Source organism: Schistocerca piceifrons, chromosome 2 (assembly GCF_021461385.2).
Source record: "Schistocerca piceifrons isolate TAMUIC-IGC-003096 chromosome 2, iqSchPice1.1, whole genome shotgun sequence".
Lineage (NCBI taxonomy): Eukaryota > Metazoa > Arthropoda > Insecta > Orthoptera > Acrididae > Schistocerca > Schistocerca piceifrons.
The window spans coordinates 1,072,684,985-1,072,712,584 of NC_060139.1; the positions used below are offsets into that span (position 1 = coordinate 1,072,684,985).

General features: G+C 39.1%; 1 protein-coding gene across 1 annotated transcript in view; it reads left to right on the forward strand.

Annotated features, from left to right (window-relative positions):
• Window positions 1-27,379, forward strand: part of LOC124777549 — an 82,914-nt gene extending 55,535 nt beyond the window's left edge. Inside the window, exon 2 of the mRNA XM_047253005.1 lies at window positions 27,022-27,379. Within this exon, the coding sequence (XP_047108961.1) occupies window positions 27,022-27,135 (114 nt within the window). The 3' untranslated portion in view covers window positions 27,136-27,379. The remainder of the gene's footprint in view (window positions 1-27,021) is intronic.
• The last annotated feature ends 221 nt before the right edge of the window (window positions 27,380-27,600 follow it).

Genomic DNA, 27,600 nt, shown 5'->3' on the forward strand with positions numbered 1-27,600 from the left:
TTTGCAAGAAAATTATCCTCATCAGAGGATGGTAAAAGAGAAACTGAATAACAAAGAAGACAGAAATCTAGCTAAGTATGTCACAATATACAAAGGCTTGCTATTTTATAAGTGAACACCAGAATCAAACTGTTGGTGTGTCAGTATACCTGAAGATTATGTAATTAATTTTATTAGATTTAAACACCACACATGTGGTCATTATGGAGTAATGAAATGTAGTGACAAAATTATCTCATATTGTTACTCTACAAATTTGTGCCGCAAGGTACAAAGAGTAATAAAAGTGTGTTTCACATGTCAGAAGGTCACAACACTCAAATCAGTCTTGACTGAATGAATTACGTCCTGTTATTACAAAGAAACTACTACAATTAGTATCACTTCACACAACTGAACCATTTCATCGAGGGAGGGAAGGAGTCAAATATTTCATTGGAATGTACAATGTCTCCATGAAGTGCATATGTACGTACGCTATGAGAACCATTTTAACTATTACAGTTATTAGGATGATAGTAGAGGTCTATTTCCAAGAATAGGTATACCTAAGGCCATTTAACTGACAATGCGTCACATTCTACAAACCCTAAAAGGAAAACTTTTCTTAAAAGGACAACAAGTAAAAGATATTTTATTTGCCCATTTTCACACAGAAGCAAATCCAATTGAACCTATATTCAAAGAGGTTAAACACTTTACTAGCACTTATACCAAACTAGCAAACAAAATGTGTACAGCACATTGCTCCTTTTTAACACATAGTTAGTACACTGAAGAGCCAAAGAAACTGGTACACCTGCCTAATATCATGTAGGGTCCCCATGAGCCCACTGAAGTGTTGCAACATGATGTGGCATGGACTCAGCTAATGTCTGAAGTAGTGCTGGTGAGAACTGACAGCATGAATCCTGCATGGCTGTACATAAATCTGTAAGAGTACGAGGGGTGGAGATCTCCTTTGAACAACACATTGCAAGGCATTCCAGATATGCTCAGAAATGTTCATGTCTGGGGAGATTGGTGGCGAGCGGAAGTGTTTAAACTCAGAAGAGTATTCGTGGAGCCACTCTGTAGCAATTCTGGTCATTTGGGGTGTTGCATTGTACTGCTGGAATCGCCCAAGTCCATTGGAATGCACAGCAGACATGAATAAATGCAGGTGATCAGACAGGATGCTTACCTATGTGTCACCTGTCAGAATCGTATCTAGACATATCAGGTGTCTCATATCAGTCCAACTGCACATGCCCCATACCACTACAGAACCTCCACCAGCTTGAACATTCCCCTGCCTACAATCAGGGTCCATGGATTCATGAGATTGTCTCCTTACCCGTACACGTCCATCCGCTCAATACAATTTGAAACAAGACTCATCTGACCAGGCAACAAGTTTCCAGTCATCAACAGTCCAATGTCGATGTTGACAGGCCCAGACGAGGCGTAAAGCTTTGTGTCATGCAGTCATCAAGGGTTCTCTAATGGGCCTTCGACTCTGAAAGCCCATATTGATGGTGTTTCATTGAATGGTTCTCACACTGACACTTGTTGACGGCCCAGCATTGAAATCTGCAGCAATTTGCGGAAGGGTTGCACTTCTGTCATATTGAACGATTCTCTTCAGTCATCATTGGTCCCGTTCTTGCAAGATCTTCTCCCAGCCACAGCAATGTCAGAAATTTGATGCTATACCTGATTCCTGATATTCACGGTCCACTTGTGAAATGGTCATACAGGAAAGTCCCCACTTCATTGCTACCTAGGAGATGCTGTGTCCCATCGCTCGAGTGCTGACTATAACACCACATTCAAACTCGCTTAACTCTTGATAACCTGCCGTTGTAGCAGCAGTAAAGATCTAACAACTGCGCCAGACAGTTGTTGTCGTATATAGGCATTGCCAACCGCAGCGTCATATTCTGCCTTTTTGCATATCTCTGTATTTGAATACACATGCCTATTCCAGGGAAAAGTGAACTTAATGGGTGGTCAAAGCGTTTGCTAGGTATACCAGTGCATGAATCTTCACTGAAAGAGAAAATAAGACAAGCTGCAACTATTCTGAGTGAACAAGCACAAAAAAGGAAAGCCAAGTATGACAAGAATTTAGACTGGACTTGCACCTTCCAGATACATGGTCAGGTGGTGTTATGAAAACATCCAAAATCTAGAAGAGTTAAAATGGTTAACAAGAAGTGGGAAATATATTCAGTACCTTGCTTGATAATGGAAATTCCACATCCAGGAACCTATTTGCTAGCATAGGCAAAATCAGAAAGATCAAAGAACTGTATGCTCACAAAGAAATGAAGTTTGTTCAGTGAACATACGGAAACATGAAGCCTGGGATTGAAAGTAGGGAACTGTAAATATGTAAATAGTTAGTAATAATTAAGAGCATTGTCCTGAGGAAAACATGTGGATAAAGATCCATTTTGCATCATCACTACCAGGGAACATACTTAAAAGCTGTGAATGTAGTTTATAACTTTACTATGACCTTTCACTGTGCAGTGCAAGTGCTGAATAAGAGATACACATAGAGTAAACTACTATGTTATGGCACAATGGGAGTTTGGTGTATTTTATGAAAGGCAGTCGATGCACATAAATTGTATGGCATATTTCTAGGGTATGATTCAGCGGATAGCATTAAGTTTAACCACAAAATATATGAAAGTATATGCATGTATACAGCTGTATACAACAACAATCTACAAATACATACAGCTGTGGACAACACAGTGAGCTACAATGCAACTGCATCTAAGCATACACAATATGTACATGAAGTCTAAGTTAACAACTACACTAAACCTAAGGTACATACTGCACCTAGAACCTTAATCTATTATATAATACAATTTTAAAAACGAGCTACTTCAAAGGAAAAGGTGTACTGTGTGAAGGAAAAATGGTATGAATTATGAAATATGTCAGAGAACAAGATGATGGTCAATGGACAACAGGCAAGAAGTACAAACTGAATTGAAATACTTGTAATCTGAAAGGATGCACATATAAACATTATTTTATTGGGAGATTTTCTTTGCCTAGGAACCCTTTGTACGAATGATTATGAACGTATGAACAGCTGGTTCACCTGAAGGGAACCAGAATCTAACTAGTTAATTAAATAAATTTTGTTTGATAAAGATGACGAAAATGGTGTTTTGCATGTTCCACTTTCTATGAAGTAAGTATATGATTAAGGTAGAGGAATCAGTTGTGGGACCCTCTTGCAGTGTAGTTGTAAGTATTTTGTGTGAAACTGTTTTATGAATGGGAAAATAACACTTAAGAAACGTTACTATATCGGTATATTTACCTCTCTGTAGAAAAAGAAATGTGTCTGCTACTAGAGGCAGAAAGAATATTTTACTTAGTCTTGAAGAAATACAAAATACCATTCCAGTTACTAATGTTCTCTAAACTTTCATACCTCCATGTATGTGTAAATGCAAGTATCCCCATGTACATTACTCTTATACGATGTTATGATGAGAAGCTATAAAGAGAAGTGAGTATACAAAGTTGTCTTAGCTACAATTGCTGAAAACAATGAACACATCAACAATTACATGAATTAGTGAACATAGTTAGTTGTACCAGGAAAATACATTTGCATATGAGAAATTTCCCCATATGGATTAATAATAGTGCTGCCACTCAACAGACAGATATATTGAAAAAAAAAGAAAAGAAAAGAAAAGAAAAGAAAAAATATCAACAGCCTCATTATAGAAGCTCGCCTTTGAAAGATACAAGAAAGTACTTATGTCACACAGTATAGTGCTACACATGAGGACAGGTAATAACAAAATGTACTATTGAATTGCCACATGAGTGTTGACAATCAGGTAAGCCCTGGTTGATGGTACAAAGTAACTTCATGTTGAAATAGTTTTGTCTCTTTTGTATTCCATCTGATCTCTGTAGTATACAGTCTCTTATACTGAACCTCATGAAAAGTTGTATACTCTGTAGTGAAATACAATGGATTCAACTGAGTCTGCTAATTTGTCTAGCCGGCCGAAGTGGCTGCGCGGTTCTGGTGCTGCAGTCTGGAACTGCGAGACCGCTACGGTCGCAGGTTCGAATCCTGCCTCGGGCATGGCTGTGTGTGATGTCCTTAGGTTAGTTAGGTTTAACTAGTTCTAAGTTCTAGGGGACTAATGACCTCAGCAGTTGAGTCCCATAGTGCTCAGAGCCATTTGAACCATTTTTTGCTAATTTGTCTGTGAAGGTACAGGATCCTGACTCATGGCACACAGATGTGGCCATTGGGATAGGGAAACCTGCCATTGCCTGCAAGGTAGAATTGTATTATTATTTTTATGTGTCTGTTCTTAAATGTAAACCTATAAGTAATTATGTTGAAAATAGTATTTTGATTGTAATTCTTGTACTGTATTGTAATGTACTCATAGGAAATTAATGTTCAAGAATCAAGAAAAGTGTGAGTGATCTAAAGCAATAAGCAAAGGCTATGTCAAAAGGCACATGAGTAAATGCCATAGTGATATGTGGAGTGAAATGGGACAGCTTGCAAAGAGCTGGAAGAGGTTAGATCCTAGAAAATGAATTTAATGTGTGTACCAGAGAAGACATTTATTTATTTTTTGAAGGCCCAGATACCAAATTATATTATTAACAATGCCTTGAACAGTTTCAAGAATTTCAGTGATACCAGATTACAGCAATCTCAAAAGGCATCTTACACTTTGAATTATACAAGCACCTAAGAACTATAACACAATACGTAATTCAAAAAAGTGGAAAAGGATAAGTAACAAATTGGTAAGAACCCAACCAATGTAGATGGAAACTTAACAATTAATTCAGGCCAGGTAATTATAGATCATGAGAACAGTGGACAAAAGACCAACACATATGAGTCGCAGTCAAGCAATGATGCCCTCTTCATTGAACTACTCATATAATGGGCGGTAATGATTTAACAAGAAATAATCTTCTCCTGCTGATTAAAAGGCTTAAAATTTCTCATGCGCATGCTTCAACAACCAGTCCTGTGCTGTGTCTTAATTTTCTAGTCAATAGCCCAAGAGAAAATAGTCTCTGAACTCTGTGAACGTGATCTTAACTAAACAAAATGCCCCAGTGGGCTCACTTAATACAGTTAAAAGGAATCAGTTCTTTCCCAAGAATACATTACACTCTCTCTCATTAATAATAATGATTTGTGCAGAACACACAGGGAACACATCTTCAACCACAGCCTGAATTCAAATTCACAAATGTATCCAAGGGGAAAAAACCTGTCTTATCATAGGGGACTTGCACTGCAGGTTACTATCAGCTCTGCAGCATTGAATGCAATTGTCACCAGATAAGTCCTCATTTTTGTGCCACTCTACTGTGCCGCTGTTGCTGCAGGTAATCAATTGCATGGGCAAGGAAAACTTCCTTCTGCTGCTGCCAACACCTTTATCAGCCAAGCTCTGAGACCTGGACATGCACTCTGGATCAGTAATCTCCCAGAAGGTAGTAGTGACTCACAGCCACACCTCCCCACCAAGCTGTTGTCCTTTGAGGAACTGTTATTTGCTAGACGTAAGCACCGGATCGCTCTCAACCAACTTAGAGAGACCTTAGGCCAGCTCAGCAGGACACACGTGCACCACCTTATGCCAGAAGTTTTGAGACAGGCACCAAATAAGCTACGTAGTATTTCAATGTACGGAAGGTGCACACGGTTCAGTGTCATTAGAAAAAAAACTGCTGGTCCACGCTAAACGACAAATGAATGCTCATTTTAAGGAACTTTCTGAGCACAGAAGACAATGAGTAACAAAATAGAAGTAATAAAAAAAACAACAGAGAACGATCTGGTTACTTACCAGATGGAATTCTGCAGCTGGTGTTCTGTGCTTGGTTACTCTTCAGCTTTGTAACTCCACACAAGCTGTCATACATCTTAGAATGGAATAGTTTCTCCTGATGCTGACAAGGCACCAACCTATTCAACAGATACTATCCATTCAGATTGATGAGGCAACCAAAACTAAGAATGGAGAGACTACACTTAACAATGAGAGTTCAGAAAGCACCACAAACGACAATAATCCGAAAAGTGCTTTTGAGAATGAAGGTAAAGAGACTTGTAGCAGATAAACACTGGATTGAACACACTGTGTAAACTATAACAATGAAAATGATCAATTTTTGAAAATATAATGTAATTGGATAGATAAAAAATCTACTAGCCAAGCAGCTGCAGAAAACGTACATAAAAGAAGGTTATAATTAGGCAATCTTTCGTGGCCATTGGCTCCTTCTTCATGCAGAAGGGATGAAGGGGAAGGAAGAGGTGTGAAGGAAACAGACTGGAGAGGTCTAGGAAAAGCGGTAGATCTTGGAAAAGTCACCAATAAGTGCAGGTTAGGGGAGACGTACTGGACAGGATGAGAAGGATAGAATGATTGTTAGGGACTGAGTGGACAAGATTAGAAAACCTAATAGCTTAAAGTTGGGAGACAGGTTAATATGCAAGAGAGAGATTACTGCTAAAGCATCGTGTATGAGATAATAAGAGTAAAAAGCTATGTGCATTGTATGTAACAGAGGTGGGAGGGGGATGGCAAAAAATAGACAGGTAAGAAAATGAAAGATGTAGAAAACTAAAATGGAGTGAAGAAAGGAGTAGTTACTCTGAAGAATTGTTGAGCTGGAAGAAATTAATGTAGATTAAGACCATGTGGGTGGTAAGAACCAAGGACATGACATAGCGCTATTTCCCACCTGTGAAGTACTGAGAAACTGGTGTCTGGGGAAGAATCCAGATGGTGTGCATGGTGAAACAGGCACCAAGATCATGACTGTTGTGTTGTAGAGCATGCTCTGCAACAGGGTATTGTGTGTTGCCAGTATACACCTTCTGCCTATGCCCATTCATCCTAGTTGATAATATGGTAGTAGTCATGCGGATGTAAAAGGCCAAACAGTGTCTACATAACAGCTGGTATATGACATGTCATTTCCTTGGTGGCTCTCCCTTTGATAGTACATATTTTGCCAGTTACAGCGCTGCTATAGATGGTTGTAGGAGGGTGCATAGGGCAAGTCTTGCAGTGGGGATGTTTACAGGGGTAGGAGCCATAGTGTTAAAAAAAATGGTTCAAATGGCTCTGAGCACTATGGGACTTAACATCTTAGGGCATCAGTCCCCTAGAACTTAGAACTACTTAAACCTAACTAACCTAATGACATCACACACATCCATGCCCGAGGCAGGATTCGAACCTGCGACCGTAGCAGTCGCGCGGTTCCGGACTGACGCACCTAGAAATGTGCGGCCACCGCGGCCGGTGCCATAGTGTAGGGAGATGGGTGCAGAAGGAGCATAGGGTCTGACAAGAATATTACCGAGATTGGGAGGTTGTTAAGAACTATTCTAGGTGTGGTGGGCAAAATCGCAAACAGAATGGACCTCATTTTAGGGCATGATTTTAGGACATCATGGCTTTGTCAAAGTAGCTGATTAATACATTCCAGACCAGGATAATACTGAATGACCAATGGTGTGCTTCTCTCAATCGATACCTCCTCCCTCTGTACCAACATCCCCCATGTACAAGGCCTGTCTGCTGCTGAACATTTCTTCAATCAGTGCCTACCTCATTTGAAACCTCTGACATCCTTCACACTTACCTTAATCAACTTTATACTTACCAACAACTACTGCTCCTTTGAGGGGCAGAAATGCGAACACACCAGGAATACGGCCATGGGAACCAAGATGGCTCCTTCCTATGACATCGCTTTCGTGGGTCACTTGGAGGGGGCTTTCCTGGAATTCATAGGTCTTCAGTTCCTGGCTTGGTTTAGATACATTGATGACATCTTTACCATGTGGATTCATTGCAATGCTGTCCTGTTAAAACTCTGGAATCTCTGAATACCTTCTCCCAATTAAATTTCACATGGCTGTATTCCAAATCCCATGCCACTTTCCTTGGTGTTGATCTCGTTCTCACAGAAGGCCAGCTAGACACTTCTGTCCACATTAAATATACTAAAATGCAGTACTTACATTTTGAAAGTCGCTATCCTTTCCATGTCAATGCAGTACTTACATTTTGAAAGTTACTATCCTTTCCATTTCCCCCCTCCCCCATGCAGACTCTTTACAGCAATATACCATGATTCTGACCACTGCTTTCACCGGACGTAAGTACCCCAACAGTCTAGTTCAATAGCAGATTTCCCACACCATCACATCCAGTGGTGGTACTGCTGTTCCTTCAAAAAAACAACTTCAGAGCACACGCCTGTCCCCCATTATTATCCTGGTCTGTAATGTATTAATTGGCTACTTCAACAAGGCCATGACTTCCTAAAATGATGCCCTAAAATGAGATCCATTCTGCCTGAGATTTTGCCCACCGCACCTGGAATAGCTTTTTGTCACCCTCCCAATCTCTGCAATATTCTTGTCAGACTCTACTCTCCTTCTGCATCCATCTCCCTACTCTGTTGCTCCTACTCCTGTGATAGTCCCCACTGCAAAACTGGCCCTATACACTATCCTAAAACCACCTACACCAGCCCTGTAACTGACAATATGTATACTATCAAACAGAGTATCACCTGTGAAACAACATGTCACATACCAGCTGTTATGTAAACACTGTTTGGCCTTTTACATTGTCATGACTACCACCAAATTAAAAGTTGGGATGAATCGGCATAGGTAGAGGGTGTGTACTGGTAACAAACATTATCCAGTTGCATAGCATGCTCTACAACATAACAATTGTGACCTCGGTGCCCGTTTCACAACACCCACCATTCGGATTCTTCCCCCAGACACCAGTTCTCGGAACTCCACAGGTGGGAACTAATGCTGTAACATGTCCTTTGTCCTTGCCACCCGCCTAGCCTTAATCTACGTTAATTTCTTCCATCTCAACAATTCTTCGCAGTAACTACTCCTTTCTTCACTCTATTTTAGTTTTCTACATCTTTCATTTTCTTGCCTGTCTATTTTTTGCCTCCTCCCACCTCTGTTACATACAATGCTCTTAGCTTTTCACTCTTATTAACTTGTACATGATGTTTTAGCAGTTATCTCTATCTTGCATATTTTCCTGTCTTCCACCTTTAAGCTCTCAGGTTTTTAAATCTCATCCAGTGCAGGTCCCAGAAATCAGTCTTTCCTGTTCATCCTGTATGATAAGTCTCCCTTGACTCATGGTTCTGGGTGACTTTTCCGAAATCTACTCATTTTCCTAGACCTCTTCACTCCTTTTCCTTCACCCATCTTCCATACCTTCAACCCATCTGCGTGAAGAAGAAGCCACTGGCACCGAAAGCTCGCCTCACTGTACCCTTCTTTTATGTGTGTGTTCTGCCACTGCTTGGTGAGTAGATTTTTTTATCTATCCGCTGTGCAAACTGTATCATGTGAGTATTTAAACTTAGAAGCAGGATCTTACATCCAGACTTACTATTGTATTTCCTATTTTTTTCTTTCACTTTATTTCTAGTATGTAAGTTAGGTTAAATGAACTAATTGAACAGACCTGTACCTTAAAAGAAATGGGCCATAGTAATGATTTTCCTATCCCTGGACCAAATGATAAAGGAAAATTTTAGATGTAAGTAAAATTTTAAAATATGTAAAAGAATCTCATAAATGCAACTGTTTAAAATCTCTGTGAAGCAAACATACACAACAGGCATAGCTTCTGTTTGTGATAGTCCATTAGAGAGCTAATGTTTCTTATAGCAGACAGCGTGATGAACATAATGTATTGTGTTAAGTGTGTGACACCTGACATATGCTGATGTTTAAAATTAGGAAATTCATCCTAACAAATGCTAGAAGATCCCAAATTTGCTGTGCCTTGAGCATTAACAATTCATCTCTAAGAATAATTATTGAGAGGCAATATATATTTAATTGAAGAGGCTTATAAATTAGAGACATATTACTAGATAAAAAAAAAAAAGTCATGTGACTGGGGCCTCCCATTGGGTAGACCATTCGCTGGGTGCTAGTGTTTTGATTTGATGCCACTTAGGCGACTTTTGTGTTATTGGTGATAAAATGATGATGATTAGTACAACACAACACCCAGTCCTGAGCAGAGAAAATCTCTCCGAGCGAGCCAGGAATTGAACTCGGGCCCATAGGATTGACATTCTGTTGCACAGACTTCTCGGCTACCGGGAGCGAACATATTTTTAGGTGAAGCCTTATGAATTTTATATTACAATGTTTGAGCTATTTTCGTGAGCAGAAGTGGAGTTGCTACACCAAAAGTCATTTTTGAATGATAAACAAAAGTGACTGTATTATGGAAATGGTAAAGTGTCAGCTGTAAAGTATTGCAATGTATTTATTGCAAGAATACAGTTGCAAATGAAAGAGAATTAAGTCTGGTCCTCATCATTAAGCAGTGCTCAAAAGGAAAGTTCGTTATTTATAATTATAAGTGACATGGTCAAGAAACAAGAGACACAACATCATGGCCATAAAGATGTCAGAAAAATTTTCCTTGCGTATGAGCGTAAAATCACTGAATAAGATCTTGGTAAGGTAATACAAGAAATAGCTTTAATGAAATATGTGGGTTCCAAAATTGACTCAGAAATTAATTATGATCTTTGTAATACACTTACTTGGATGTTGACCTCTGCTTTGAGGATAGCTACATCAGTACCTCTGTCCACATCAGACCTACCAACCACCAACTTAACACCTCGACATCGACAGCTGTCACACATTCCATACCAAGAATTCCCTTCTGTACAGCCCACTCACCCATGGTCATTGCATCTGTAGTGATGAAGAGACTTATATAAATATGCCAAGGGTCTCAGTGAGGCCTTCATAGACTGTAATTACCCACCCAATGGAAACATGTATCCTGTGCACTGTCTCTCCAGTCAGCTACCACATTCCCACCATCTGGCCACAAAGGAGCACTCCCTTCATGACTCAATGCCGCCCAAGACTGGAGCAGCTGTATCACATTCTCTTCCAGGGTGCCTTGAATTCAGGGTGCCCTGAAATGAGGAATATCTTATCCTCTACATTTCCCACTTATTCTCTAGTAATATTCCACTGCTAATCAACCTACCCAATATCCTTGTCTGTTCCTACACCATCCCTGCTCCAAACCCCTTGCCTCATGTCTCATATCCTTGCAACAGACCTAGGTACAGGACCTGTCCCATACAGCTAACCACCACCACCACATACTCCAGTCCTGTAACAGGCATCTCCTATCCCATAAGAGGTAAGGCTTCCCTTGATAGCAGCCATATAATCCACAAATTAAGCTGCAACCACTGTGCTGCTTTCTACAGGAAGAAGCTGTGTGTGCACATGAACAGCCACCGCCAAACTGTGGCCGAGAGACAACTGGACCACCCAGTTTCTGGACATGCTGCGCAATACGATGTGCTTTACTTCAATGACTGCTTCACAGCCTGCACCATCTGGATTCTTTCTACCAACACCATATTTCTAACTGCACGTGGGAACTCTTCCTACAGCATGCCCTTCATTCCCATAACTGGTGGGTGGGGGTTGGGTGGGGTGGGGGGGGGGGGTGGCGGGGGGGGGGGGGGTGGGGGGGTGCTAGTACCTGCCCTCCACCTACCAGCTCCATACCTGTTCCCAATCCAGCACTACAATGCCTTCTGTTCTGCTAATGCAGCCACTAATCATTTCCTCTTCTCTACTTTTTTCCTTCACCCCTCTTCCTTTTCTGCTTCTCTAAAAGCCGCTGTCCTATACCGACCACTGTCCTGCACACTCTCACACACAGCACAACACCAGTCCACACCCTAATCCTCCTATCCTCCCATACTTCCCTCTCCCCATCCCAGGTTACTGCTCATCTCAGACACTGTTGCAGTTGAGCCAAAGTGGGAGGAGACAGTGGTCATGTGTACATGAGTCATACTTTTGTGAGCATGTGTGCCTCTTTTATTTCTGAAGTAGGCCTTTTGGCTGAACACTTAAATGTATAACAGCCTCTCGAGTGCCTATCTGCAACTCAACACCTCCTCAATTTGATGAGTAGAAATCTATCCTTTTCATAATATTACAACGAAAATGTTGACAAAATAATTTAATTGGATAGATAAAAGAAATCTACTCTCCAAGCAGAGATAGGACACACACATCAAAGAAGCTTGTAATTAAACGTTCTGGGTGGCTTTTCCGAAATCTACCCCTTTTTGTAGATCTCTCAAGTCCTTTTACTTCACCTCTCTTCCTTCCCCTTCAATCCTTCTGCCTGAAGAAGAAGCCACTAGCTTCAAAATCCTGCCTAATTACAACCATCTTTTTTTGTGTATGTTCTGCCGCTGCTTGGTGAGTAGACTTTCAAAATAATTATTCATTTTCCAACACTCAGAATCTCATTAGTGAAGTTAAAGACTTACATTGTTATCAAAATAACAAGCTGGTGTCATCTGGTATTAAAAACCTTTACAGAAACTTATGTGGCAAACAGCTATAGATACAGTAGAAAATAATTTTACATCTTCGCAAGAAAGAAATTTCTGATGAGCAGATTACTGACTTCTTGATTTAATTCGAACTGTATACAAATATATTTTGAGTTCAGTGAATAAATGTATCAGCAATCCTATGGTCTTGCAATGGGTAATCCATTAGTGGTTGTTGTTGCATAAATACCCATAAACTCCAGAGAAGAAAAATGTTTCAGTCTAGGTATTCTTTCATATTCCAGATATGTAGATGACATTTTGATTATATACAGAGAGCCTAGTAACAGCATTAATCATCTCTTCAAAATCTTTAATGAACTTCAGGAAAACATTACTTTCACATATGAGTTTGAAAACGAATAACATCAGATAAATTATTTGGTTCTAACATTAATAATAGTTGATAATAAATTTTCTTTCAGTATCTTTTGCGAAAAGAAAAAGAAAAAATCTGCACTGCTCAAATAGTACCGTCCTGTGCAACACACCCTTATTCTCACAAAAAAGCCATTTTCCATTCTACCAACCACTCCTTTATCTAATGAAAGACTCAGTGCTGACATTAATATGATTAAAACTATTGCAGTCAATAATGGATACAAACCAACCATAATGGATAATATTTTCAGAAAGAAAAATGGAAACAAACGTATGGCACTGTTGGCCGGGAGGCCCCATGGGTGGAAGTTCGGCCACTGAGTGCAAGTCTTAGTCCGGTCGACGCCACATTGGGTGACTTGCGTGCTGGTGATGAGGATGAAATGATGATGAGAATAGCACAACACCCAGTCCACGAGCGGAGAAATTTTCCAACCTGACCGGGAATCGAATCCGGACCTACTTGCCTGAGAGGCAAGCACGTTACCACCCAGCTAAGCAGGCAGACGTATTCTCAGAAATAAAACCAATAACAGAATCCCCACTCTTGATACTTCTAATAACAAATTTACTGGAAAGAAAAAAATGTTGACACCAGTTTTAGGATTCAGCATCACCTCCGAAACAAGTACAGTTGAAAACAAGCATTTTCTACTAACAATAGTCCAAAAAATAATCTTATTCATAATCTGAAACCAGTGCATTCCCCCCTTTAAGAGCTCAGGTGTCTATAAAATTAGCTGTGACACATATCCAGTCTATTAAACAGGACAGGCAGGATGAGCAAGTGATGTCAGCTTTGTTCAAAAGATGTCTGCATTTTTTAGGGAATTTGATTTCACAAATTACTCATGATGTGCGTAACAAGTATTTAAATGATTGATTTCTACTGTATCTCATGCTATTGTTATGAATTATAATGGAATGAATGAGTAAAGCAGCAGTGAGAATAGAGATAAATCAATTTTATCATCCTCCTCTCAGTGCCCAGTTTTGAAATGTTGCTGCTGTACTATCGGCATTTTGTGCAGTAGTTTTAAAACAGTTCATGTTAGTCTTCACCAGAAATACAGATCATATGTTGTAATGGTGTCATGTAGGAGCATAATCAGGTAGTATTATCTTTTTTGTTCTAATAATACATAAGGGCAGCCTTGTTGTAGTTTGCAAGGAAATTAAATACGAGGGGACCTTTGATTGGCATGCTCAGCCAGCTGGATTTCGACACCCAAGTACTATACATTTCACTGTCTACAAATTCTCTCAAGTAATCTCATAATCTTTTTCTTTCATGTTTACATAATATATACTTGAAGTAAGAAAAAGGCAGTAGATTATAGATAATAAACTGTGCAGAACATATGAAATAATACTGTTTCTGCCAGTGGTACATTTATTTGTGTTTGACCACAGTTTGGTGGTAGCCACTTTTGCAGCTGACCAGCTTTTAGCTGTCATGCTCATGTAAGTAAAATGACACACAGTGGTTGCAGCTAAGCTGGTAGACCATGTGGTAGTTTTCACAGGTGGTCCTGCCTGTGATGGGATAGGAGATGCCTATGACTGGACTGCAGTGGAGTGGTACTGGGAGTGTATATCAGACAGGTCTTGCGCCTAGGTCTATTACAAGGCAGTGAGCCATGCGACAAGGAACTGGGAGCAGGAGTGGCATAAAGACAGCCGAGAATGTTGCATAGATTGGTTGGGTGGCAGAACACCTCTGTGGGATGGGTGAGGAGGATATTTTTTATTTCAGGGCACAAGGGGTAGTTGAACTCTGGTGAAGTACATGACTCAGTTGTTCACTGGGTATGTGGAGAATGAAAGGTGTCAGGGAATGCAAGGTTGAGGAGAGCTGTTTCTGGACAAGGTGGGGAGTGTAGCTTCAGACTGCATAAGTCTTAGTAAGACTCTTGACATATTTGGAGAGGGGCTATTCATCACTAGAGATGTGGTGACAGTGAGTGGTTAGGCTTCTGACATTGTCAGCGTGGAGGTGGTGATCATGGATGGTAGGTTTTATGTGGATGGAGGTAGTTGTGTGCACATCTGAGGAGGACCAGGTGAAAAAAATGGGGAAGGGCAGCATAATTAGATTCAAATAATGATAGTGTCATCAGTGAATCTGCACCTAATGAGAGGTTAATATTGTGTGCGGCTAGGCAGGATTTCTCTAGATAGTCCACAAATAGGTTTGCTTAGGATGGTGTCATGCAAGTTCCCATTGCCGTGTCATGGGTTTATTTATAGTTGATCCTTGTATGGTTACCAACAACACTGTTTCAGTGTCAACTTTACCCTTACATGCCACTGCCTCTTTAGGGAAGCACTGCTGATTCGCGGAATTCCCATCATTCTAGGAGTGCAGCAGTTAAGTGGAGCACAGGGAGGCACTCTAACGTTAGCAAGGAAAGTGATAAGATGAAACGGAGGAGCTAGAGCCCAGGTATGTGTGTCATAGGGACAATGGCTACCTCTGTGAGATAAATAGAAAGTGCTTGTTAGTATGAAAGAACTAGGGCAGGTAGGAATGTAAGTGTGATATTATTTGCTTGAATAATAAAAAGGTGGTGCTTCAGTGACTGATGACCTCAGAAGTTAAGTCACATAGTGCTCAGAGCCAATTTTGGTGCTTCAGTATACAGTCATTACCTTAGCCACCCTTTCACATTAATGATAATAAACTAAAGATTTTTGTTCAGGAGGTGGAAAGGAGTGAAAAGGCATATGCCACTAAGAAAACAGTCAGGTCTAATTAGGTACGCACACATTCCTTGGGAGTAAGATCCCCCTTTTAGCTGTCATATTGAACTTTAGTCTGAATGCCTAACATAAAACAAATGGCTTTTCCTTGGAAGAAGGAAAAGGCAGTATCAAAATGATTGGGGGAGGGGATAGATATTGTTGTGTATGCTTTCTTTGTGTCATTTCTCAGTAAATCTTGTTTGGAGCTGCTGTAGCCATTTTCTATGGCTGTTTGTTTTATTATTTCCATTTCTTTTTGAATGTAACTCCCAAGGGTGATAGTTGGAGTATTACATTAAGAGTTTCAGTGGAAAAAAGATCCTCTTGGAGTGCAGAAAATGTAAAAATGTTCCTCTTTAAAAGACTGACAGAAAAGTGGGAAGACAGCAGCCTCAATCCTCATTCTACCTTCCCCATCAAAAGTTTTGGCATGTAAACATATTCCATTTACACAGTCTCTCTTTGTAGTTAAGCTTTCAAATGCAGCATCTTCTTCTTACTGCCACACAGTTTCTGTCCCCCCATCTCCTTTTCCTCATTGATTTACAGCATATCTCATTGCCACTGTTTACTCTCTCACATACACGGTCTCCTTTTGTCTCTCTTTCCCACTGCCACTGTTTCCACCATGCCTTAGCAGCTCACAAAACCTGTGGGTCCAATTATCTTTTCCTGTACATCCACATGTTCAAAGTTTTGGTCCAAAATGGGCCCTCCGCTGTACCAACATTTTAAAATTCACTTGTCTGTGTGGGGTCCAAGCCCCCCCCCCCCCCTCCCCCCCCCATGTCCCTGCATTGTCACCACTCATCTCTAAATTTCATTTTTACTCCCTCCTCTCCCTTTTGCTCCCACTGCTATTGTCTTCATTCATCCATCTCTCTTTCTCTTTCACAGCCACTGCTGCTCCCCCACCTTCACAGTCTCCTCTCTCTTTTACTGTCTCTGACTCTCTACTAATATCTTTAAGCACAAACTAGTGCAAATATGTTTGCAAGCAAAGATTTTTGGTGAGGAAGATACAACGAGTATTGAGGCAGCTGATTCCCCCCTTTTCTGTAAGAGTCTTTTAAAGAGGAAAATATTTGCCTGTTTTGTGCTCCAATAGGAGCATGTTTCCTCTGGTTTCCTTCTTTTCCCTGATGCAGCAGAGTATATTTCATACATAAAATGAATTCTATGGGTCAGTAAAGTTTGGACAGTTTATTTATATACTTCAATACATATATTATCGTGTGTCTGCAAAGTCTTTCCTCATGTCTGTTCTGCCATGTGTTCTGTGGACATGCAGTGGGAAGGTAGAGGTAGTAGTGTTGTATTTACATTGTAGCTGTTGTGTTATTGTCCAGTTATTATATAAGCTTAGTGAAGTGAGAATGCTTAGTATTGCAGGCAGAGCGTTTTTAATGTAAGATATTTTCCGTGCAGAGGAAAATTTATTTTCCATGCAGAGGAAAGTTTACGGAGATTTGAGATGTCCACATTGTGACGCTGTACATCCATACATGATTTAATTGGCAAATTCCAGACAACAGTTTTAGTTCATGATGCACCATGAACTGGTAGGCCAATAATTTTAACAGAACGGATGCTTGACAACATTTCAGACATCATGTTGCAGAGTTGAACAAAATCAGTGAGGATATTATTGCAAGAGGCTAAAGTCTCTTGTTTGACAGCACATAAGGCCATAACCAAAGAACTGGGGATGTACCCATGTAAAATTACAGCTGTATTGTAAGGACCATAGAAAATGAATAGTGTATTGTGAATGATTTCCATGACTTGTTAACTGACATGGAGTTGGTTTTTAGATCGTACCTTTTCCACTGACAAGGCTTGGTTTCATGTATATGGCTACATTAATTCCCAAAATTTACAAATTTGGTCATGGAAAATCTACATGCCTTAAGAGAAACACCATTGCACACAAAGAAAATTGAAGTGTGGGTTGCCATAATGGGAGCGCAAATTATATGGCCAAGCTTTTTTGATATAACCATAACTTCCGATGTCTATTGTTCCCAGATAATTTATCCATGTATTGCACTGCTGAATGAAAATGAGATCAGCCATTCATTTTTCCAACTTTTTCAACATTACTGCTCATATGGCACATTAGTTCCTACAACTTTCAGGTGAAATCTTTGGAGACCCACCAGATCTGACTCCACCCAACTATTTCCTTTGTGGTGGAGCTAAAACAAGTGTATTAAAGTAATACAAGGACGACAGTGAACTCAGGACAATGATGATAGATTATCATCTGCATTCAGTTACATGTGAAACATTGGTAAAGGTATTTGCAAATAAATGCAAACATTTTGTTTGCAGATGACGCTGTCATTTAATGCCTAATAAAGTCATCAGAAGATCAGAACAAATTGCAAAATGATTCTCCCAACACAAATGCAGCCACTAACAGTGAATCCAGCAACATGAATGTGCTGTCACCTTACAGTGCCCCACTAGGTGAGACATGTGGAGCTTGCCACTGCAGAGAGATTTTGTGCACATACACTTATTAGAAATATTTTATTGGATTTTCAGTCTTTTCATTTTTTACATAATTTTTGGCTGTCTTTTAAGTCATTTTCGTGCCTGTAAAGACCTTTTTGGCCAATTTTTTTTCTCACTGCAGTACCACTATGGGTGTATATGTATAAGTGTGAAGTGCACATTATACAGAGACGTATGTCAGAGTTTTTGGTAAAAAAATGCTGGCTAAAAACATAGTTCGGTGGTCTCAGGACCCTTGTGCTAATAATAGAACTCTTGCCATGTGTTCACTATGTCAATTAAAACTACATTTATGCCTCAGACTGTATATTACATGTTTTATTTGCATAAGTATTATCGCTTTGGATCTCAGTAATGGATTATGATATTGTAAAAAGTTTCAAAGATTCTGTAGATCATTAACTTAAGAAGATATGGTAAAAAGTTTGACAATTTGCCATGGATGGAAATTATAGATGTTTCCATCCTTGCAATTGGCATGTTTCATATCCAAAAATCATGGTCTTTGCTGGGCGGAAGGATGTGTGCAATATTTAAATTTTTAACCTGTTCTGTGGGATAGCTACTGTCATTCTTCTGACAGGTATACAATAGGTCTCTAGATCGAGGTCTATCCAAAACACTTGACCCCTTATCTATGCAATCAATAGAAAACAAGGTATGACTCTGTGAAAAATCGCATTTTCATGTGCAGCTTATTGGAACATAGTGATATGTGCACTGTCATGCATAGACCAATACAGGAGTGCTCTCATTTTGTGGCCTGTGAGATGACAAAAAGTATTGTAGGTAGTAGTGATGGTTGTGATAAGTTTCCAATAACTTGGATATTGGTATTTGTTATTCTAAGACCAGGTGCAAGAAATTTATGCTGTCATCTACTCGGTTCTCTACTGTGAACCTTGTATTTTCAAGGGAGCTGTGGAGCAGTTAGTTTAACTCACTGATATGGTCTTTTCTATTACAGATTAAAATGATATCATTTATACATCTATAATAGAAAATAATGTTATTGATGTTATGGTGCTCAGAATCCAGAATCTTTTCTTCTAAATTGTTTATAAAAATTTTAGTTAGCAACCTGTATGGTTTTGATCCATTTGACAGACTATTTGTTTGCTTGCATAAATTATTCTAGAATTTAACAATAGTTGTGTGAAAGTGTGAATTCTAAAAGGTCCATTAGTTCTGTAATATGAGTAACAGCTGCCTACAATATTAGATACATTCATGTACATTTACGGAATAAGGTCCCCACTGCCAAACTACAGTAAAGAACTTTAGGGTACCTCAGGAACAGCATGATCTCTTCTGTTGAGGCCAGAAGACCACATCCACAAGCACCTGTCCCTCCAAGGCTATATGGACTGCTTAAAATTCAGAAGAACAGCATACCAATTTAATCAGTTGTAAGTAATACCGGGGTGCCAACATACAAGTTGGCAAAACATCTGGCAATGTGTTTGAGATTTTTAGTAAGAGAGTATGAGCACTATGTCTGCAACCTGGAAGACTTCGTTCATGGACTGAATTACTTGCAACTCACACCATCTTATATGCTCATGGCTTTTGATGCGCTCAAGTGCCATTGCTCAATGGTGAGAAGCTGGAAGGATAATAAAGTCACTTGTCACTTATTGTAGCTAATGTTTTTATGAAAGATAATGGAGAAAGAGCACTCTAGTTGGTGAATTTAAAATCTGGCCCCAGGGCACCACATCACTGGGTGCACTTTTTGTAACATCTAATTTCTCTTTTTTAAAACATTAAATTTATATAAAGAAGGCAAACTGTTGGTACTGGATATGTTGGTGCAGAGAAAGAGGATTGGCAACTTGGGCTGGACTGCATTCCATAAAACAACATACACATAGTTACTGTGGCAGGCCACCAGCTGTCACCACCCGTTGTAACAAAGAGGCATACTTCATCCAATAAACTGTGCTACCTCAGTACGTATTCCTGCAAAATGAACATTCCAAATGGGGGATTTGCTGCACCCTCCACAGATGCATGTTAGACAACCTTAAGAGTTAGAAGAAAGTGAAGACACAGAGGAGTGGTCATTTTGTTATACTTCAGTGCTAGTCCTTTGAGAAAGGAAAATTTACCAAGAAACAAAATTAATTGAGTCTTCCCTCCACCAACAGAGCTCCAAAGTTCGTCTAGGTCCAGTGAAGGACAGTCTCAATTTGAGAAGGTCCAGTGTTTATAAAGAAGTGGTGGAAATTCATACCACTCAAATCTTGTGAAATGCACACCACAGCATGGGACCCATTGCTGTCAGTATCAAAGTGACATTGATCACTATGGGAAAGCATTGGACACTAAGGGAAAGCATTGGTCATATAAGGGATTACACTTACATTGTCAGAAGACAATGGTGATGATGGTCACGTGTTAGCACGTGTTAGCATGGACACATATTCCATCATGCGGCTTACGACAGAGAGCACCGAGGCAGCTGTCAGCAGCACACAGCAGGAACAACAGCCTCTGATCATGTACCGAAGTCTCCGTTTTGTCATCTGATAGGTGGCTTAGCCATCCTTCCCACTACCAATCAGGAAACCTTCACTGTTGGCCACCAAATTTGACACCTTTGTGTTTCCTACATAGCCTGTCATAAATAGGCTTCAGTCACAGTTCAGCCATGGGTATGTGTGTTGTCCTTAGAGTAAGTTAGATTAAATAATGTGTAGGCTTAGGGACCCATGACCTCAGCAGTTTGGTCTCATAAGACCTTACCACAAATTTCCAATTTTCACAGTTCAGCAGTGTGTTTGCTGCACCTGAAAATGTCAGTCAGGTGTCCCAAAACAATATTGTGGGTATTTCACTACAGCATCTGACATCACCCCTGTGAACCATTTATACAACTAGTCCATCAGGAGAGCCTCAAACAATACATTTATATTGATATTTCTTTCCATTTTTGAAACCGCTTACATACTTTGTGACTTGTACTAAAACAATTTTTTTTGTGCCATTTCTGTTATATTATCTATGCTACTAAACTGGGTGATTCAAGAGGAACTTCACATAATTTATGAGATGATTTTACATGTGACAAATTGAAAAATCTTATGACCATGTGTCCAATTCTCCATCATTACAGAACTGTAGTGTGTTGAACACATCCATGAATGATTACAAAGACAAGTCTGAATATTACTACTGAAATGCTGTGTAGGTGTTGTGGTGGACAGAATAATGGTGGGACAGATGACTGATCCATCCTGCAAGAGGTGTTCAAAAAGTTCCCCACCCATCTCAGTGCACTTGCAAATGCATTGGAGGGTATGTTGTGTTAGACATTGAACACCATCTTGGCAGACTTTAATGTGGGCAACAGCATTCATGATGTGAGCAACAAGTTCTTCACATGTATTCATCTGTGTAGTGTACACATCCACATAAACAGAAGTCTAATGGGATTAGGTTAGGTGATCTTGCAGGCTCATCATGGCCAATCCAACATGTAGGAAATGTGTTATTCAGATACTGAGATACTTGTCTAGTACAGTGAATCACTGATCCATCACACTGCAGCTTCATTTTCTGTCGTCCCCTAATTTCACATCCTCCAAAATGGCAGGTAGGTCTCCTGTCAGAAAATGTGTGTATGCTGCAGCTCTTATGCTATTTGGCAGGAACACAGACCACACCAGATGTTCACTGAGAACCTAACTTAGAATCTTGTTCCCTAGTGTCATGTGGATTCTCCATCGGCCATCTATGAGAACTGCAGGTGTTCATGATAGCATTATGAGTAAACATAGCCTCATATATAAATAAAGTGTATTGCACGACATCTCTATGTACAGCCAACCATTCATAAAATTGTTGTCTGCATACTGACTCACCTGGATGCAGGTGTGCAGACTGCAAATGGAATGGATAGAAGTCTTCAGAATATAATATATGCCACATATGCAGTTGTGGAATATCGAGATGACGGCTAATACTTAAATTAATGTCTTCCTTTTCCTCAAATAACTGGATGGCCTCATGTTCTGATGTTACATGTATGCTGGGAAGTGTTCAGGATTCAAATAACATATGAAAAACTCTGGGAAATACAATGGGACAGGGGGTTTGTCAATCAGGGAAAACATCTCTGGTACTCTGTCAGAGCTGCACAGGCACTACTATTACAGTATCCATACACAAACCACATGTCTGCATATATTGCGTGGGTGAATGTGTGCGGCATGTTGGTATTCACATACACTGGGACTTGCAATACCCGAGCACAACATGCACATGGCTTCAGGACTTTTCAGCAAGTCAACACAATTCAGCACTGGGTACACAACAGCTGTTGCCTTTGTGTGACATCACAGTGGTACCATCTGTTGGAGAATCCCCACACCTCTTTTAGGATGGATTGATCATCTGTCCCACTATCAGTTGGTCAACCATAGTGCCTACACATGATTTCAGTAAGTAATATTCACATTTGTCATCATATTCATTCATGGATGTGTGTAGTCTTCAACCTGCTCCAGTTCTGTAACAATCGAAAATCAGACACATGTTTCTGTGACTTTTTTGGTTTATTTTCACATGTAGAGTCAACTCACAAATTATGTGACATTTGTCCTGAATCTCTCTGTATAAAGACATGTGGTCATTTAAAATTGTTATCTAAAATCTCAAAACTTACTCGACAGCTGTATTTCAGATTTTTACACGATACTCTAATGAACATTCAAGTGGTCATCCAATATACTCAATATGTAACTATATATATAATATATAAAGGAAAGTTTTGTTACCAAAAATCTCAAAAAGTTTTTGACTGATTTATTTCAAATTTTTACGCTATACTTAATGAACATTTGGACAGACATACAGAACATTTATTTAAAATATATAAAGGAGAAACATTGTTACTAAAAATCTTAGTAAGTTGTTGACCAATTTGTTTCAAATTTTTGCACAATACGCTAATGAACAGTAGGAAATATATGGGAAATATATTTTTCATACATAAACATATATATGAAACATGTAAAGGGTAAACATTCTTATCAAAAATCTTGAATAGTTACATAACTCTTGCATAAAGCTTTTACATGATACCCTAATGAACATTTGGACAGACATAGGCTATATATTTTTCCAGTGTATATAACACAGGCTGGCATGCTAAGAACTGGCTCCGAGTACAGTCTGTTCGCCAAGTACACAAAACTAGTTGTACGCTATGAGCAGATACAAAAAGTAGATAAATGAATAAAAATTGGATAATAAAGAAATTTGCTAATGCAAAGTGGATTGACCTTGTCTTTGACATTAAATGACATTAGGTGCTGAAAATGACCTTCTTGTGCTTTGCTGCACTTTTGCGCAAACCCTAACATGTTAATGTGCACTTGGCACAACTGTGGCACATGAGTTCTCAAAATTACATTGTAAATATTATCCTTCAAGTTTTCTAATGTTACTGGGTTAGTTCCATACAATTTTCCCTTTAGACTGCTCCACAGATGAAAGGCAGAAATGGCTTTGTCTGATGAATGCAGCAGCCACAATCCTTTGTTGACAGTCCTTTCTTCTATGAATCTTTCATGAATTCATGCAATCAACTCATGTTAAGTGTGGCAGGTCCCCCCATCCTGCTGAAAGACAGCATACCTACACTCACAGGAAGTCAACCACGTGTAAAATTCCTCAAAGATTATCATACACACAGCAGGTTTCATTATTGTTTAAAAAAATATGAGACCCACAATCTGACTTGCTGTCACGGCACACCACAAACTGTTTTTTTCTCTGTGACGAGGTTCCTCATTATTCATATGGGAATTTTTTGTTGACCGGTATCTGGTGTTCTGGGAGCTCACGTGTCCTGTCAGACAGAACTATGCTTCCTCACTCATGAAAGACGGCAGCAGATCCAACATTCCACTCTCAACTGTTTGTCATAGCCACATATAGTAATACACACATTTTGCTCATCTTCCTCATTGAGTTCTTGGACACATGTAATTTTCTAGGCCTTCATCCCTATATGGTGTAAAACACATTGACAAGACCTATGGGAAACATTCACTTGTTGCACCATTTTACGTGCTGTTCGTGCTTGAATATCTGCAATCATAGCAGGTGTACAAATACACAGAGCTTGCATTTGCAAGTGACCCTGTATTATATCACTTCATCACTAAATCCTGTATACTGCACTCTCTTGGTATGGAAGAACCAGAAACTGGTAGACACATGCACCTCCACTATTCTGATTCTTTCTTGAAGAGGATACATCTCACTGGGATATCTGCTTAACCAAGTCGCAATGGTTTCTGTACTGACACTACAGAACAGATACAATAGCTTCAAAATAATAGATAAGAGTTGCTAGGTGACAATGAGCAATCTGCTACTCTGAGCCAGTTTTTCATGTGCCACCCTTTGTGTGTGATATATATATATATATATATACGACTCTTTGAGATTTTTCTATGTAAGTATATATATATATATATATATATATATATATATATATATATATATATATATATATATATATATATATATATATATATATATAGAAAAATCTCAAAGAGTCGTTGATTGATTTACTTTAAATTTTTATGCAGTAGTTTATTGAACATTAGGAGGGATTCTGGCTGTATGTTTTTTCAAATATGTATAATCATCATTATCAGTTTTGTGCTATATTGGAAAATCCTTTGCCTCTCCATTTTCTGCAATCCATTGCTTCCTTCTTAAGCCTGCTGTATGTTGTACCGTCCATCACGTCATCCAGTATCTGAAATCTCTTCCATCCTTGCTTCCTTTTCCCTTCTACATAACCTTCTAAAAATGTTTTTATCAGTCTGTCATTCTTTCTTAATACATGCCCAATCCAAATTCTTTTTCTTCTTTTTTTATATATAATATGTAAATAAATTACAGAAAGGGGAAACATTGTTAACCATACTCTGTAAAAGCTTTTGACTGGTTTTTTTTTTTTTTTTACAACAATGTACAGGTTTCTGTTGAAACCAACTACAGGAAAGAAAATGACATGGTGTATTGTGAAAACTTGTGGTTTCTATTTCCTTCTCACTGTCTGTTTCACTTATGATGGGAGGGCATGTAACCCATTACACAAATTTGTTACTCACATAAATTCCTAATTCTTAAATATATTTTCAAACAAAACTAATATGTAGAACAATGAGCTGTTTCATTTTCTTCCTCACTGTCAGTTGTACAGAAAATATGAAAGTTGATTTAATGGCTTGTCAATCTATAACTAGAATACTATGGAATCTGAATCAGTTGACACTTCGTAATCCTACATATTAACAGATAAAAACAATGCAAAACACTGTGATTTAAGATACTTTCCGCATAGATCCAGCAGTTGGAGAGTCTCTCATACCACTTATACCAATGGTTCCAACTGATATACAAACTCATTTGAAGCAGTTTCAATTCTCAATCAAGGTTTTGTTTACAACAATAAAAAATGGGACTCAGGGTCAGAGAAAGGGGTAAGACAGGGCAGGGGAGGGGAGAATGAATAGAGAGGGGGAAGTGGAGATCGACAGAGAGAGGGGTGAGGATGTGATGAGAGAGGGGGGGTGAGGACGTGATAAGAGAGGGGGGTGAGGATGTGATGAAGAGAGGGAGGGGAGAGAAGGAGATAGACAAAGAGAGGTGAGGAGGAGAGATTAGGATGTAGATCCAAGTCCCGTACTTATTTAAAAACTGCAAAGTGTTACCATGCTTACTAGTTATTTTATATGTTATATCTAGACACCACCTTTTCTTATTTCAGTGTCTGTATCACATACATTTTGTAACCACAGTGGAAAAAGGAATCTATGACCTCTGAAAGTTTTTACATGTATTTATTTATTCATGTTTACAACAAAAGAGCTTCATGAAACTTTGTGTCATGGAATAAAATTCATTTTTTGGTTCCTTTTGATACTAGATAGTGCCACAGGATACCCCAAAATTGTACAAACACCATATGTGTCTTATTACTTCACATAAATTCATCTAAAGAGGGGGCTATAAACCACTGAAAGTGCAGTTCTTTTTACAACCCAGCAAATGGTCTGTCAGTGGCCCCAGTAGCCAGTGCCATTGGTTTGCAGACTTTGATCACAGCATACTGGCAGGGAATATCTCAAGCTGAGTAGTGGAGTTGCATCTTGATTATGAGAGGGTGGAGGGGGGGGGGGGGGGGCGAGAGAGAGAGAGAGAGAGGGAGAGAGAGATCATTTTAACACTGCAGATTATGGTCTCTCTCTCTCCCTCTGTCTGTCTGTCTGTGTGTGTGTGTGTGGGGGGGGGGGGGGGGGGGTGCACTCCATCCATTCCAATCCACTTGTCCCCTTCTTGTAATGTTGTTTTGCATATTTTGTTATGAGACAGATTGTCTACCTTGTTCCTGTTGAATTGAAGATGTGCTATGGATAAATCAGCACCCGAGTGGGGCCACATTGTTGGTGTAATACATAAAGGTTCATAATAAAATAAATGCAGATCACAGTCTATATTCACCTAACTTAATTTTCCAATAACTCACATGTTTAAGGAATACTGCACTTTTCTTAAGGCTGTTAATGCAGTGACAGTCAGTGCTTCATTGAAGCCAAGCAGCACTGATGAGCAACTAGCATCTTCTAATACATTAAAACGGTAGAAAAGGAAAGTTCCATACTAACAGTAACAGTCTGAATTTCACCATCTTTTCCCACCAAAGCACTTTATCCCAAGTGCTTATTGGTACTGTCTCATAAAATAAATATTTCAGCTAATTTTGAGTTATATACATACAAATAATTAAATAGTTAAGCTTACTCAGTACTAATAAAATGTGTTCTGATTTTAAACTCTTATTTAAACATGTTACAGTTTGGAAGCTGTCCTGAATCACCATATCCAAAGATACACAAGAAACCTCATTATGAGAATGAAACATCTGATTGGATTCCACTACACAACCTGTATCAGGCTCACAGGTATTGACTTCCAGAAGCTTATGTGTACAAAGCTGAATCCACAGTTACTTGGAAAATTATTTGCAGAATTGTAACCAGTTGAAGGACAATGTTAAAAGAACATTTTTAATGAACTTTACAACTTAAGTGCCTTTGAATCAGTGATTGTTCACAAGTTAAAAAAAATATTTTTGATGTTTCTCCCTGTCCTCAGGTAACTGATTAAAATATTTTTTGGAACTAATACTGTATTATGAATATTTAAGTCTGACAATAATATTTGTGCCCATCTTCAACATAAAACAATGAACATGACTCGTAGGATATTGTGTACTGCCCTCTGTAGTTACTTACATCCTATTGGTGTCAGTATATGTGTTAAAGCAGCTCAGGTTATATACATATTTTAAAAATGTATCAGGTTCAAACCAAAAGAGTGGTGAGAAAAATTAATCTGCAGTGTAATTGTTTAGTTTTTTCACTTCTTAGGTAA